The sequence below is a fragment of the Microtus oregoni genome, unplaced genomic scaffold (assembly GCF_018167655.1).
Source record: "Microtus oregoni isolate MIOR12 unplaced genomic scaffold, Mior012 000003F_ref0000135, whole genome shotgun sequence".
Lineage (NCBI taxonomy): Eukaryota > Metazoa > Chordata > Mammalia > Rodentia > Cricetidae > Microtus > Microtus oregoni.
Window position 1 is genome coordinate 30,798,732 of NW_024543062.1, and position 17,517 is coordinate 30,816,248.

Genomic DNA, 17,517 nt, shown 5'->3' on the forward strand with positions numbered 1-17,517 from the left:
ATAGAAGAAAGACTCTCGGATTCTGGAGATACCATAGAGAAAATAAACACACTGATCAAAGAAAACAGCAAGTCCAACAAACTCTCATCACAAAACATTCAGGAAATATGGGACACGATAAAAAGACCAAACCTAAGAATAATAGGAGTAGAAGAAGGAGAAGAAGGGCAGCTCAATGGTCCAGAAAATCTATTTAATAAAATTATAGAAGAAAACTTTCCCAACCTAAGGAAAGATTTTCCTATGAAGGTGCAAGAAGCATACAGAACACCGAATAGGCTGGATCAAAAAAAAAACATCCCCTCGCCATATAATTATCAAAACACAAAGCATACAGAATAAGGAAAGAATATTAAGAGCTGCAAAGGAAAAAGGCCAAATTACTTATAAAGGTAAACCTATCAGACTTACACCTGACTTCTCCATGGAAACCATGAAAGCCAGAAGGTCCTGGATAGATGTACTGCAGAAACTGAGAGACCATGGGTGCAAGCCCAGATTACTATACCCAGCCAAGCTTTCATTCACTATAAATGGAGAAAATAAAATTTTCCAGGATAAAAACAAATTTAAACAATACGCAGCCACAAATCCAGCCTTACAGAAAGTAATTGAAGGAAAATCACTAACCAAGGAGTCCAACAATGACCACAATACCTCAGACATCTAGAGACCCTTCACCAACACAAAACAAAGAAGGGAAACACACAAACTCTACGACTAAAAAAAAATGACCGGAGTTAACAACCACTGGTCATTAATATCACTTAATGTCAATGGACTCAACTCACCTATAAAAAGGCACAGGCTAAGAGATTGGATAAGAAAACAGGATCCAACATTCTGCTGTTTACAAGAAACACACCTCAACCACAAAGACAGGCACCTACTCAGAGTAAAGGGCTGGGAAAAGGCCTATCAAGCAAATGGTCCTAAGAAACAGGCAGGTGTGGCCATACTAATCTCTAACAAAGTTGACTTTAAACTTAAATCAATCAGAAGAGATGGAGAGGGGCATTTTATACTCATAACAGGAACAGTTCATCAGGATGAAGTCTCAATCCTGAACATCTATGCCCCTAATATAAAAGCACCCACGTACATAAAAGAAACATTGCTAAAATTCAAGGCAGACATCAAACCGCACACACTAATAGTAGGAGACTTCAACACTCCTCTCTCACCAATGGACAGGTCAATCAGACAGGAACCTAACAGAGAAATAAGAGAATTAGTGGAGGTAATGAATCAAATGGACTTAACAGACATCTATAGAACATTCCATCCAAATAGGAAAGAATATACCTTCTTCTCTGCAGCTCATGGAACCTTCTCGAAAATCGACCACATAGTCGGTAACAAAGCAAACATCCACAGTTACAAAAAAATATTAGTAACCACCTGTGTCTTATCAGATCACCATGGATTAAAGTTAGAATTCAACAATAATGCTACCCCCAGAAAGCATACAAAGTCATGGAAACTGAACAGTCAACTATTGAACCATAGCTGGATTAAGGAAGAAATAAAGAAAGAAATTAAAGTCTTCCTGGAATTCAATGAAAATAAAGAAACAACATACTCAAACTTATGGGACACTATGAAAGCAGTTCTAAGAGGAAAGTTCATAGCACTAAGTGCCCACTTAAAGAAAACAGAGAAAGCTCACATTGGAGACTTAACAGCCCACCTGAAAGCTCTAGAAAAAAAGAAGCAGACTCACCTAGGAGGAGTAGAAGACTGGAAATAATCAAACTGAGGGCTGAAATCAACAAAATAGAAACACAGAAAACAATACAAAAAAATCAATGAAACAAAAAGCTGGTTCCTGGAGAAAATCAACAAGATTGACAAACCACTATCCAAGCTAATCAAACGGCAGAGAGAGAATTTGCAAATTAATAAGATCAGAAATGAAAAGGGGGACATAACCACAGACACAGAGGAAATTCAGAGAATCATTAGATCTTACTACAAAAGCCTATATGCCACAAAATTGGAAAATGTAAAGGAAATGGATACTTTTTTAGATAAATATCATATACCAAAGTTAAATCAGGACCTGGTGAACAATCTAAATAGACCTGTTAGTCGCGAAGAATTAGAAGAGGTTATCAAAAACCTCCCTACCAAAAAAAGCCCAGGACCAGATGGTTTCAATGCGGAATTCTACCAGATCTTCCAAGAAGATCTAATACCTATACTCCTTAATGTATTCCACAAGATAGAAACAGAAGGGTCATTACCAAACTCCTTTTATGAAGCCACAATTACTCTGATACCAAAACCACTCAAAGACTCAACCAGGAAAGAGAACTACAGGCCAATCTCACTCATGAATATCGACGCAAAAATCCTCAACAAAATACTGGCAAATCGAATCCAAGAACACATCCGAAAAATTATCCATTATGATCAAGTAGGCTTCATTCCGCAGATGCAGGGCTGGTTCAACATACGAAAATCTATCAATGTAATCCAGCATATAAATAAACTGAAAGAAAAAAACCATATGATCATTTCATTAGATGCTGAAAAAGCATTTGACAAAATTCAACATCCATTTATGTTAAAAGTCTTGGAGAGATTAGGGATACAAGGGTCATACCTAAATATAATAAAAGCTATATACAGCAAGCCGACAGCTAACATCAAATTAAACGGAGAGAAACTCAAAGCCATCCCACTTAACTCAGGAACACGACAAGGCTGTCCACTCTCCCCATACCTCTTCAATATAGTGCTTGAAGTTCTAGCAATAGCAATAAGACAACATAATGGGATCAAGGGGATTCGAATTGGAAAGGAAGAAGTTAAACTTTCGTTATTTGCAGATGATATGATAGTGTACATAAGCGACCCCAAAAACTCCACCAAAGAACTCCTACAGCTGATAAACAGCTTTAGTAATGTGGCAGGATACAAGATCAACTCCAAAAAATCAGTCGCCCTCTTATACACAAAGGATATGGAAGCAGAGAGGGAAATCAGAGAAGCTTCACCATTCACAATAGCCAAAAACAGCATAAAATATCTTGGGGTACATCTAACCAAGGAAGTGAAAGATCTATTTGACAAGAACTTTAAGGCATTGAAGAAAGAAATTGAAGAGGATACCAAAAAATGGATGGACCTCCCTTGCTCTTGGATTGGGAGGATCAACATAGTAAAAATGGCAATTCTACCAAAGGCTATTTATAGATTCAATGCAATCCCCATCAAGATCCCATCAAAATTCTTCACAGATCTGGAGAGAACAATAATCAACTTTATATGGAAAAACAAAAAACCCAGGATAGCCAAAACAATCCTATACAATAAAGGATCTTCTGGAGGCATTACCATCCCTGACTTCAAACTCTATTACAGAGTTACAGTAATGAAAACAGTGTGGTACTGGCATAAAAACAGAGAAGTCGACCAATGGAATCGTATAGAAGACCCGGATTTTATCCCACAAACCTATGAACACCTGATTTTCGATAAAGGAGCTAAAAGTATAAAATGGAAGAAAGAAAGCATCTTCAACAAATGGTGCTGGCACAACTGGAAGTCATCTTGTAGAAGAATGAAAATAGACCCTTATCTATCACCGTGCACAAAACTCAAGTCCAAATGGATTAAAGACCTCAATATCAGCCCGAACACACTGAACCTGATAGAAGAGAAAGTGGGAAGTACCCTACAGGAGCTGGGCACAGGAGATCGCTTCCTATGTATAACCCCAGAAGCACAGACATTAAGGGCAACATTGAATAAATGGGACCTACTTAAACTGAGAAGCTTCTGTAAAGCAAAGGACATAGTCAATAAGACACAAAGGCAACCTACTGATTGGGAGAAGATCTTCACCAACCCCACAACAGACAAAGGTCTGATCTCCAAAATATATAGAGAACTCAAGAAACTAGACTTTAAAATGCTAATTAACCCAATTAAAAAATGGGGCACTGAATTGAACAGAGAATTCTCAGCAGAGGAAGTTCAAATGGCCAAAAGACACTTAAAGTCGTGCTCAACTTCCTTAGCAATCAGGGAAATGCAAATCAAAACAACTTTGAGATATCATCTTACACCTGTCAGAATGGCTAAAGTCAAAAACACCAAGGATAACCTTTGCTGGAGAGGCTGTGGAGGAACGGGTACCCTCATCCATTGCTGGTGGGAATGCCATCTTGTGCAACCACTGTGGAAGTCAGTGTTTCGGTTTCTCAGGAAATTCGGGATCAACTTACCCCTGGACCCAGCAATACCACTCCTGGGAATATACCCAAGAGATGCTCTATCATATGACAAAAGCATTTGTTCAACTATGTTCATAGCAGTATTATTTGTAATAGCCAGAACCTGGAAACAACCTAGATGCCCTTCAATGGAAGAATGGATGAAGAAAGTATGGAATATATACACGCTAGAGTACTACGCTGCGGTAAAAAACAATGACTTCTCGAATTTTGCAGGCAAATGGATGGAAATAGAAAACACTATCCTGAGTGAGGTGTCCCAGACCCAAAAAGATGAACATGGGATGTACTCGCTCATAATTGGTTTCTAGCCATAAATTAGGGCCACGGAGTCTACAATAGGTGAACCTAAAGAAGCTAAGTAAGAAGGTGAACCCAAGGAAAAACATATAGTTATCCTCTTGGCTAAGGGAAGTAGACCCAATTGCCGGGGAGAAAATTAGGATCTTGGGGGTGGGGTGGGATGGGGGTAAGGGGAGATGGGGAGAGAAAAGGTAGAAGGGAAGGAGGGGGGACTTGGGGAATCAGGAGAATTGGGATAAAGGAAAGGTGGATAGGGGAGCACGGAACCACAATTCTTAGTTAAGGGAACCACTTTAGGGTGAGCAAGAGATTTGACCCTAGAGGGGCTCCCAAGTGCCCAACATGAGGTTCCCAGTTAGTTCCTTGGGTAGCTGAGGATTGGGAACCTGAAATGACCCTATCCTAGAGCAATACTGACGAATATCTTGCATATCATCATAGAACCTTCATCTGGTGATGGATGGAGACAGAGACAGAGACCCACACTGGAGCACTGGACTGAACTCCCAAGGTCCCAATGAGGAACAGAAGGAGGGAGAACATGAGCAAAGAAGTCGGGACCACGAGGCGTGCACCCACCCACTGAGACAGTGGAGCTGATCTACTGGGAGCTCACCAAGGCCAGCTGGACTGTGACCGAAAAAGCATGGGATAAAACCGGACTCTCTGAACATGGCGAACAATGAGGGCTGATGAGACGCCAAGGACAATGGCACGGGGTTTTGATCCTACTTAATGTGCTGGCTTTGTGGAAGCCTAGCCAGTTTGGATGTTCACCTTCCTAGATATGGACGGAGGGGGGAGGACCTAGGACTTACCACAGGGCAGGGAACCTGGACTGCTCTGTGGACTGGAGAGGGAGGGGGAGAGGAGTGGGGGGAGGGGTAGAAGGGTGGGAGGAGGGGGAGAAGGGTGGGAGGAGGGGGAGGGAAATGGGAGGCTGGGAGGAGGTGGAAACTTGTTTTTTGTTTATGTTTTTTTTCTTCTTTTCTTAATAAAAAAATTATTAAAAAAAAAAAAAGTCTCTGAGTTAATTATAAAAGGCAAGCTGAGACTTCAACAACTAGCAGGCATAGATAGACCCAGCAGAAATTATAGTGCCTTTCACTGCTGATGAAATAAATTATGGGAAGATAATGAACCATGGCAAAGAGCTTGTGCTAATTTTTTGGGAGACATTAATAACAACTATCCAAAAAGCAAGCGGCTTAACTTCGTAAAGAGAACTTCTTGGATCCTTCCTCGAATCGTCCGTGATGCTCCAATCAATAACTGGAGCCCGTACATTCTATACTGATGCCAATAAATCAGGGAAGGCAGGTCACAAATCAGAAGACTTGGGTAAGGTGGAACAAAGTCCTTATGATTCTGTCCAGAAGGCAGAATTATATGCCATTCTTATGGTACCAAGAGATTTTAAAGAACCTATTAATATAGTTACTGATTCACAATACGCAGAAAGAGTTATTTTACATATTGAAACTGCTGAATTTATACCTGATGATACAGAACTAACCTCATTGTTTATCCAGGTTCAAGATTTGATCAGGAACAGGCTTTGCCCTATGTACATAACACACATCCGATCCCCTATGGGTCTGCCAGGTCCTCTAGCACAAGGTAATGCAGAAATTGATCAATTATTGATTGGTAGTGTGCTACAAGCCTCTGAATTTCATAAAAAACATCATGTTAATAGCAAAGGTTTGAAGAAAGAGTTTTCTATTACATGGCAACAAGCTAAGGAGATTGTGAAGAAATGCCCTACCTGCTCTTTCTATAACCAAACGCCACTGCCTGCAGGGGCTAATCCGAAGGGCACCCATAGGAATGAAATCTGGCAGATGGATGTGTTCCACTTTGCAGAATTTGGCAAATTGAAGTATGTTCATCACACCATTGACACTTATTCAGGCTTTCAGTGGGCAACTGCTTTAAGTTCAGAAAAAGCTGATTCAGTAATCACTCATTTATTAGAAGTCATGGCTATCATGGGTATATCTACACAAATAAAGACAGATAATGGTCCTGCTTATGTCTCTAGGAAAATGAAACAGTTTTTTGATTATTACAATATCAAGTATGTTACAGGTATACCATACAATCCTACAGGTCAAGCAGTCAGAGAAAGATCAAATCGAACTATAAAGGATATGTTGAACAAACAGAAAGGGGTGGAAAACACCCCCAGAAATAGGTTACATAATGCTTTGTTAACCTTGAATTTTCTCAACGCTAATGAGAAGGGAACGATGGCTGCAGAAAGACATTGGATAATGGAAAAGTCTGCTGAACTAAATCAACCAGTTTATTTCAAGGATGTGCTGACCTCACAATGGAAGCCAGGAGATGTGCTGCATTGGGGAAGGGGTTTTGCTCTTATCTCCACAGGTGAGGAAAAATTATGGATACCGTCAAAATTAATAAAGGTTCGGTTTGAAGAAGAGAAGTCACTTGGAAAAGATAAATAACAATTCATTCACAAGGATGACCGGCATTCAGATGGTAAGGATTACAGATAGGTTGGGGGCAGGGTTCTTTTCTTATCTCCACAGGAAAATACTCATCTCCAAAGAATTTAAGGGAACCTGAATATTTAATTACTGATGGATGGAAAATAGTTACGACACACTAAACATCAACAATAAAATTCTATACATATTGTAAGTATTGATTTTTTATATACATTTATATGTTTTATTGAACACTTCTTTATAAATTTGTAGAGCTGGTTTTGGAGTTGGACTATGGCTCAGTCCCTCTTCAATTCCAAGCCTGTTAATAAGGGATATTTCAGAGTTTCTGTCTCAGGTCAGGAGCCATGAAATGGGACAGAACAAGAATAATTTTATACTTGATAAGCTTTCTTTGCCTTTCCTCATATCTGTGTCTTTCTTTATATGTCAGTATATGTCCTTGTTGTTAATGTTTAAATTTCCCATAACAAGCAACGTATTTTCCTACAGTAATCTTTGAAGTTTCCAAGATGAAGATGGGGCCCCACAACATCAACTCAATCTGGTTTTTATGACGTCATGAATTTTTTTTTTAAGCGCTAATTTTAGACCTGTTTTTTGGTACCAACTGCAGGAGACAATTTCGAATGATGCACATTTTTGACAACACTCTGGCCGGACCTTCTCAAAACGCTCAGAGACTAGTTATAATTTTCTTAAGTCAAAGGTTAATTTGGGAATTTTACCATCATTTGCTTTCACAGGGGCCCCTAAGAAGAACGTCGCCCCTATGTCAGCTAGAAGCAATCTAAGAGGACGACGTCCCCTCTCCCAACAGAGTTTGCCCACAGGGTTAGGGACATCTTTTAGTGGTTGGTTTAGGGTTGAGGGGATGGGGAGATATTGTATGGATTTAGGGGTATATTCAAAAAAAAGGGGGGAGTAACTGGTTTGATGGGATGATTGGTATTTGTGACTTACTGTTTTTAGAAAATTATATTGGTACTGTTTCTTGTATATTGATATATTGAATATTGAATGTGAGTGTTCCTACCTCTATTTTTGTATAAGAGTATGCTTATATTGTATGGATACATCTATCATATCACAATGTACATTTCTACCTCTGGTACTATTTATGTAATAGCATTGTTTACATTTGATATGTAATGACATTGTTTACAGGTGAAGATCATTGTCTTCATATTGCACAGTTGTTTATTCTCTTAGTTTTCAAATTAGATAGGTATAGAGAATTATATGTTTGTCATATTTATTCTTAGGTTTATCAGGTCTTTTAGATACATAGAGATTATTTTTAGTATAGATAGTATTATAATCTTCAGCCTCTTTGAAGAGCTGTAGAAAATGGCCTTTAATCTAACCTAGAATTCTGTGCCAAGAAGACACAATTACTCCTGGCAACACCACTCTACTCCCGAGAGATCGTTGAGCACCAAAGACACTCCACTGGGAGCTTGTCTTCTTGGCAGAACTGGCCTTTGGGTTAAGAAAAGCCCATACCTCAACTACTGACTAAGATATGAAACAGGATTGTCTTATCTTGCCAAAACAGGGTAAGATAATTCTAAGAAAGTTCCTTGCATTTGATAATGGTACGTCAGTTATATTAGGCCTTAGCCAAAGTTGGTTGACTCAACATTGCAAATGAGACTTTGGGTGATTGCCCAGGTAGTCAGTTGTCTCTGTCATTTGTTGCACATTTTGGATATCTCTCACTTGTTAAGTAATATTTTTTCCCTTCTCAGATCTTTGATGGAGTTGAAGATTATTTAATTGTAGTTACTCTCTACATTATTTAGACTCCTTGAGATAGAATGTCTATCAAAACTTTTGTTCTCAATATTGTTTGTTATATTTATCATTTTTTATTATTGTTTAGTTATATTTGGTTTAGTTTTGTCTTATTTAGACAAAAGGGGGAGATGTAGGGTTAAGTCAGCCCCTTTAGGGGGCGGAGTTTGTGGACGGATAAATCGAGCGCGTGGAGGCTGCACCCTGCCCTTTTTCCTTCCTACCTCCTGTGCTACGTGGGAACTTCGGTTCTGTAAGTTTATCATTAAAGTGGTAAATATTCTTTAATATCTGCATTGCATTTATTTACGCCGATACAGGTTATGATAGATTGACTGATAGAATGTCCCTCCAGGAAGGTAATATGCATATTATAAAAATTATGACCAAGGATGAGACATTATCTTTAACTGGACAGACTTCACACCTTGGAATCCTCAGTGAGGGCATTAGAACAGAACACTGGACAGGAGGATTCAGACTTTACAAAAGGCAGTGGTAATTTGAAAAGTTTGAGGAATTTATCGAATTTGACAACCAGGGACAAAAGGTACAAAGACAAAATGTAGCCTTATCAGTATGTACTGGTATTCTGGGATAGCTTACCCAGAGTTATACCTGTTTTTGCAGTGATATCAGAAAGAGCATCTGGCACCAAACACCCTACGGTAGTTGAAGAATATACATGGGAGTCCATATGTATGACTGATCTAAAGGAAATTAAACAAGCAATTGTATCTTATGGAATACATTCGTCCTTCATTAAGAAAATGGTCAAAATGTGGGCTTCAAGCAACAAAGCAACACCACGGACTGGACTCAGTTAATCTCAGCAGTCGAAAAAATGGACCTCAGTTGCTTTGGAATTATTACTGGAGAGAAGAAGCAAAAATTTTAGAGAAACAGGGAAAAGCAAAAGGACTTAAGATTTCCCAAGATCAAATTCTAGGCAAGGGTCTTTACTCTGATCCTCAGGATCAGGCTCTTTACAATGAACACACCTTGTAGCACAGAAGCTTTAAATGCTTGGGACAGGATTCAGGAACCAAGAAAGAAAATTGAATGATATATTAGGGTTAAACAGGGTCAGAGAGAACCCTTTAGTGACTTTTTACAAAGTCTAACTAAGGCTGTATAGATAGGGGCAAAAGACCCAGAAGCTAGATGTATACTAATTGAATCTTCGGCTTTTGAGAATGTCAGCTTAGAATGCAAAAAGATCCTTGGGCCTTTAAAGGTCAGATCAGCACCAATGGATTAATGGATCTTCCAAATAATGAATATTGAGACACTTGACTATAGTACTGAAGCTTGGATAGAAGCAATTTCCAATGGTATGAGGAGACATCAAAATACCAAATGTTTTAATTGTGGTAGAATAGGACATCTGAGAAGGGATTGTAGGCAAGGAATTCCTGGGAATAATGTCTCCTCTGGGAATGGCAAGAATAGAAGGACTCAGCCTTCAGGTATATATAGGAGGTGTGGCAAAGGCTGACACTGGACCAATGAATGTAGGTCAACAAAGGACAGACAAGGCAACCCCATACCATCGGAAAACCCCTTGGGGGGCCTGAAATGTGGTCCAATCATATCCAGTTACTGTGAAAAATGTGTCTCACCAGAAAAAATAAAAAAATCCAGTGCCTACTGTAAAAAAAAACCATGCTGGTCTGGATGATGGGATAGATGTGGACGATGAATTGAACACTCCAGTAGAACATAGGAAATGCATATTCTGGCAGACTTCTATAAATGATCAAAGACTAAAGCTAAGAGTGTGTATAAATGACATTTTATTGAAGGCTTACTAGACACAGGTGCGAATGTAAGTATCGTCACCCCAAAATTGTGGCATCTGAATTGCCCCCTTCAAGAGGTAGATGTTCAGTTCCTCTAGAAATTGGAAACCTATCTTAAGTAAAACAAAGCATGAGATGGGTCAAATGCATAGGGCCAAAAAGACAGAGAGGAAGGCTGTGGCTAATATTGCAGTGAATTTGTGGGGTCGAGACCTATTGCAGCAATGGAATACCCAGATTAATATTCCTGCAGCCCCAAAAACTTATGTTTCTGGGGAGGTCCTTGATTGTTCAGCAAAGCAAGATAGCAATGCTGAACAGAGGCACCCAGGGAAGCCTGTGTCCTACCTGAGTTTCCAGGGTGTAGAAAAAACTGGAGACAGACTGTATCACTTTGTAGCCCAGGCTGCTCTATAGACCAGGCTGACCTTAAAGTTGCAATTCTTCTTCCTTAGTTTCCCAAGAACGGGTTACAGTTATCTTCATGTTACAGGTGATGTTTCCTCTGATCTCAATCATGGCAGCAGTGCCAGCCCTTGTACTTTGCAAGGACGATTTATGGCTGGGTATTAAGAGCCACCAAAGGTTTGGTAGACAATAAAGGAAAAGCAAAAGGACATCATTCAGAGTGAGAACAGTGAGCTGATCATAGGAAGGTTGCCTCTAGGACCTGGACCTCCAAGTCTGGCCTGCTGTTTCTCTTCCTCTTATCTACTATTGGTGTTCCTTCCTCCAAGAGGCAGATGCTTTCTAAAAGCCGTCCTTAGCCACACTGTAGTCTACTACAAACAGCTGCACCAGACATAGGCGATCTCTCAAAGTTTACCAGGGGAAAGGGCAACAGGCAGCATGCCCCTCGGAGGGGTGGTGGTGGTGTGGGACAATGGCCTGTATTCTGTCAATTATATTTTAAATAAATGCCGATTGGCCAGTAGCCACGTAGGAAGTATAGGTGAGACAACCAGACAGGAAAAAGAGGCAGGTCAATGAGAACAGGAGAACTCTGTAGTTCAGATCCAGCCACAGAGCAAGCAAGATGTGACTGCCTCGCTGAAAAAGGTACCAAGTCACATGGCTAACACAGACAAGAATAATGGGCTAATATATGTTTTAAGAGTTAATAAGAAGCCTGAGCTAATGGGCCAATCAGTTTATAACTAATGAAGACTCTGTGTGATTTTCTTGGGACTAAACAGCTGGGGAACCAGGCAGGCCAGAAACCCCTTGGGAGAGTGTACAGTGACAGTCACTATGGAAACTGCTTGACATTATCTACAGAGGGTAAAAATCAACCCTCTCCCCAACCCAGTAGTCACAGGCATGTACAGGTGAAAGATTGTAGATAGCAATGTGCAAATATTAGGGTCAAAGGGTGAGGCAGGAACCCTGAGGAAGGGCCTGCACCTGTGGTCTGAGACAAACTAACCAGATAGGAGAAATGAAATAGTTCTGGGAAGAACACTCTACAGCTGAGTGCTGGTTTTCTCTACAATGGCTTTTACTTTCTTGATACTTTCCCACATTAAATCAAAGAGAACTGCATTTTATCATAATCTTCTTGGCAATTGAGTCTCAGTGTGTTACTGTGGAGGTACATGACTCTCTTTTGACCCTGATAAATAATAAGAAATAAAAACTAGTATTAGCAGGTACTTCCTTCCACTTTCTGTTGAATGAGATTTTACTTGGGCACACTGCAGATTCCCCTAGATTCTGTGATGCAGTGTATCAGAGATTTTACTTGGGCACACTGCAGATTTCCCTTAGATTCTGTGATGCAGTGTATCAGAGATTAGAATCTTGTTTTAATTACACCATTTGTATATATGCTAAACAATACAGGACATAAGAAATAAAATTAAAAGCTAGGTAGTGGTGGTGCACTCCTTTAAATCCAGCACTCAGGAGGCAAAGGCAGGCAGATCTTGGGGTTCTAGGCCAGTGTGGTCTACAGAGTGAGTTCCAGGACAGCTAGGGCTACACAGAGAAACGCTGTCTCGAAAAACAAAAGCAAAAAGAAAAAAGTTACAGGGTGTAAGTGATTTGACTTGAGGTACTAACAGAACATAACAGCTATGTAACACATCAATCTGAAATTCATATTTCACACTGTGTGGTTTTAGTGTGCTTTCTAGGAAATTATTGGTACTGACTTTATTTCACCCAAAGATTTTATCACCTTGTATAAGACTTTTTTTTTTTTTTTAAAGGCAGAGCCTCTCTATGAGCCCTGGTTGGCCTGAAACTCACTCTGTAGACATGGCTAACCTAAAGCTCACAGAAATCTACTTGCTCCTGCTTCTCAATGGCTGAGGTTTAAGGCCACCTCAGATTGCTCAAGATTTATTGTTTTTTTTTAAATTTTTTAAAATTATTTTTGTTTTATGTATTTTATGTTGATTTATTTTGTTCATAAGTGATCTGTCTACATGTATGTCTTAATGCCAGAAGAGGGCATCGGATCCCACTAAAGATGGTTGTGAGTTACCATGTGGTTGCTGGGAATTGAGCTCAGGTCCTCTGGAAGAGCAGCCATTGCTCTTAAACTCTAAGCCATCTCTTCAGGCCTAATTCGTTTTCTTTCGCTTTTCTCTTTCTTTTCTTTCTTTCTTTCTTTCTTTCTTTCTTTCTTTCTTTCTTTCTTAATCAAACAGGGTTTCTCTGTGTAGCCCTAGCTGTCTTGGAAATCGCTCTGTAGATCAGGTTGGCTTCAGACATACAGAGAGAGATCTCACTGCCTCTGTCTCCGGAGTGCTGGGATAAAAGGTGTGCACCACGATTACCTGGCTGAGATTCATTCTATTTAAATGATTTTATTTTATTGTCTTTGTCATGTTCATTTCACACTTTGACGTAAAAAAACTGGAGAAGTGCAATTTGGTATTAAGTATTAAGGAATAAATAAAAATAAACGGCATTAAGTGGTCTCTCTCCAACCCATGGTCCATATTCTGTCACTATTCTAAGACACAGCCCTCACTGGCAGGCTAGGTAATAACCTGTCCTAGTGTCATGCTCATTTTCTCCTCCTGTCTGAAATCACACTCCCCTCTCCTGGAAGGCTGATGTCGCTGCCAGTGTCAGCCATATCATTCTCCAGAGAAAAGACCTAGTGACCCGCCATTGTGGTCAACTTTCTTTGCTCTCTTTCTGGGAGGTGAACAACTTGGTTTCTAGAGCTTATTCCTGTCTTTCTGGTGCTGGGTGCTGGTACACCCTCATACCTAAACAGTCAGAAGGGAACAGCTCCACTGTGGGTCACACCCTCACATGCAGGAGGGAACAGCTCTGGCGCTTTTCTTCTTTAAAGCACGTAACAAACCATGTGTAAATGAAAGTACTCGGTATAAATGCTACTACTATGGGCAAGCCTTCTTTGTGGTGCTGCAGGGAATCTACTGCCAGATCAACCGGCTCTTCTTATTTCTCATCTCTTTCCATAACAAGCACTGCATTTTCTCTAACTCTACTGAGGTACAATTCACACACCATAAAAGCTAATCCATTTTAGATACAAAATTTTAATCAATTTCTCTGAAATCACTACACTCTAGTTTTTGCCTCCATTTGCAGTTAATCTTCCTACTTCTCTCCAGTCCCAGGCAACTACCTAATCCACTTCTTGTCCAGACATATGTGTTGTTTGGGGGATTTCATACACAGGAAGTAACTGTGCATGGCTTCCTTTACTTAGTACGAGCTTTATCTGTATTGAAGCATGTACTAGAATTTCATTTTATGAACATGGTGTGTATATATATATAGTATACAAACATGTTTTTATATGAAGTGCATAGACACATATGTGCAAGTCAGAAGTGTCTTCTGTTTTCCAACTAATTTTTCGAGGCAGGGTCTCAGCCTAATTAGAGCTAACGGAGTAGACCAGGCTCCCTGGCCGGCAAACCCTGGAGATGCTCTTACCCCTGCTTCCCCAGCACTGGGGTTACACGTACATGCCACTAGCCTAGGTTATTACATGGGTGCTGGGTCCCATGCTTGCAGGGTAAGCACTTTACTGAAAAGACCATCTCCTTGCCCCTCAGTACTTCATTATTAAATATGAAATAATATTCCACTGTATAGATAAACAATTTGTTTACACACTCACTTCTATTTTTTTAAAAATGTATATTCTTTTAAGATCTTTGAAATCAGAAGACATTCCTAATGCTTAGTTTTTCAAGTACTTGGATGTGTTCTCTCTCTCTGAGTCACTGAATGAAACTGTCATCAATACAAAGTAACCAACCTCACAAAAGAGCCATCAAAGTCACAAGCAGGTGGAAACCCACCCCACTTATCTTGATGGAAGTGAGCATTAGGCTTAAGCAGTCAGTGGGTACAGATTTAGAATATAACAGTGTAGCAGATGACAGATTGTACTATCTGTATTAGACTACTTATTGGTCTATCAAACCAAAGCCCATCATATGATTAACTAGAAGCAGAGGGAGGCCAGCTGAGGTGAACACATGGGGGTGGGATGACTGACAGGAGAGTCTTACTGTTATTGGTGCTATTGCCATTGAAAGGCCCGGAAGAGCTGCTACTGTCTTTCTCCTTATCTTGGTTTTCAAAGTCCATATTAAGAGACCTGCAAAAAAAAATTGAACAGGTAAATTTCAGTTTTGCTTAAGAAAGAACTTAACAAGGCCAGTCATTAGACAGTGTTCTAAAATGTTAAGTTACTAGGGAAATGATGCTCTCTCCTAACTACGGATACAGTCTACCAGTGTCAGTTCAAGAATTCTCCTGGCTACAAAATGCACTCCAGTGTAGCTGGATCTTTCAGTCAGTCTCTCTTAACACCCATCCTTCTTTATTTCCTTTCTTTTGCTTTTTCAAGACAGGGTTTCTCTGCATAACAGCTCTGGCTGTCCTGGAACTAGCTCTTGTAGACCACGCTAGCCTCAAACTCACAGGACTCTGACTGCCTCTGACTCTGGAGTGCTGGGATTAAAGGTGGGTACCACTGTTGCCTGGCTTTATTTTCTTGTGATAAAAATCTGGACAGAGAAATGCTGGGTAAGAGCAAGCACATTTTGGGACTTTTGTACCAAGCAACAGTTTTTAGAGAGGGTACACTGAAAACTCTCTAAGGTGAAAACATCTGTGCTTCTAACAACGTTCTTTTTTTTTTAAATATTTATTCATTTATTTATTATGTATACAATACTCCGTCTGTGCGTGTCCACAGGCCGGAAGAGGGCACTAAATCTCATTACAGATGGTTGTGAGCCACCATGTGGTTGCTGGGAATTGAACTCATGACCTTTGGAAGAGCAGGCAATGCTCTTAACCACTGAGCCATCTCTCCAGCCCCTCTAACAACGTTCTTAAAAATAAATAAAATAAACAACTGGGTGGTAGTGGTGCCTGCCTTTAATCCTAGCACTTAGGAGGCAGAGGCAGGTGGACCTCTGAGTTCGAGGCCAGCCTGGTCTACAAGAGCTAGTTCCTGGACAGTTAGGGCAGTGACACTGAGAAACCCTGCCTCGAAAAACCATTAAATGAATAAATAAAATAAATAAAGATAAACAAAGGCCACTTACACCAAGATGGTAGAAAATACCTGCAATCATGTAACTGGTAAGAACTTGTAGAGAATGGCAAGAATCAAAAGCTAGATTAACAGTCCAAGTGTTGGGAAGGACAAGGCTGGGAACCTTACGCACTGAGATGCTGACGTTAATTGGGTCTGACAGTCTGGCCAACAGTCCAATCATGCATCTCATTTTGGAGTTCCAGCCTCCAGAACCCTGAGAAAGTAAATTTCTGTTGTCTAAGCCACCTAGGTTATATGGTATTTTGTATGGTAGCATGAGTTAATAAGGAGTACAGATGATGTTTGTATTATTCCAGCTTGTTTCATATATTTTGATATGTCCAATATTAGCAAATATCTTCCCGTATGGTAGGAACGTGGTTTTGTTTGGGGGCACTTCACAAACGCCAGCTAGAGTAACCCCACAGAGATTGCTCAGTCAAGACTGCAGCGCAGTCCTGAGTTTGGATCCCTAGAAACCATACCATATGGTGGCACACATATGTAATCAAGTGCTGGGAGAAAGAACCAGGCAATCCATGAAGCTTACTCGTCAGCCAGTCTAGCCCAACTGATGAGCTCAAAGTTCCATGAGAGACAGACTGAGGAAGAAGACACCTCTGACCTGTACATGGCATGCACACATGACACAGACATATAAGAACATTAAATTCACTATACTGTTGTTCATTTTATTCCTACTTGTCTTGTTCAGTTATTGAATGAGGGATATTTATCTTTAGTTATATTTGTGGGCTTTGTTTTCTTCTGTCTACCAGTTTTAATTTGAAGATCTTTTATCATATATGAATAGGCATTTAGGAGGCCCAATAAGATGACTCTGCTGCAAGTCCATGATCCCATGTGGTGGAATGAGAGAACTGGTTACAGCAAGTTGTGTGTGCGTGCGTGCACATACGAAAAGAAATATAAAATAAAGACACAGGGAAATATTGTTAATTATGAATACTTGGCCTTAGCTTAGGCTTGTCCCACCAAGCTCTTTTAACCTAATTTAACCTATTTCTAATCATCTACATTTTGCCTCAGTGCTTCTTACCTTTCTTTTGTTCTGTATGTCCTACTTTCCTTCTTTTGTGTCTGTCTGTCTGTCTGTCTGACCCCTGGCATCTCTCTGTTGTCTCCTTTTCGGTCTAAATTCCTCCTCCTACTTACTCTCCCTGCATAGAAATCCCACCTATACCTCCTCCCTTGCTATTGGACATTCAGTTTTTTATTAGACCAATCAGGTGCCTTAGGCAGGCAAGGTAAACAGCAACACATCTTTACATAATTAAACAAATGTAACATATCTTTACATAGTTAAATATTCCATGACATGAACAAGT

General features: G+C 40.0%; 1 protein-coding gene across 1 annotated transcript in view; it reads right to left on the reverse strand.

The window, feature by feature from the left end:
- The window catches only part of Sppl3 (signal peptide peptidase like 3), a 111,786-nt gene that overhangs the window by 23,839 nt on the left and 70,430 nt on the right, over positions 1-17,517 (reverse strand). Inside the window, exon 3 of the mRNA XM_041646576.1 lies at positions 15,129-15,217. Within this exon, the coding sequence (XP_041502510.1) occupies positions 15,129-15,217 (89 nt within the window). The remainder of the gene's footprint in view (positions 1-15,128; positions 15,218-17,517) is intronic.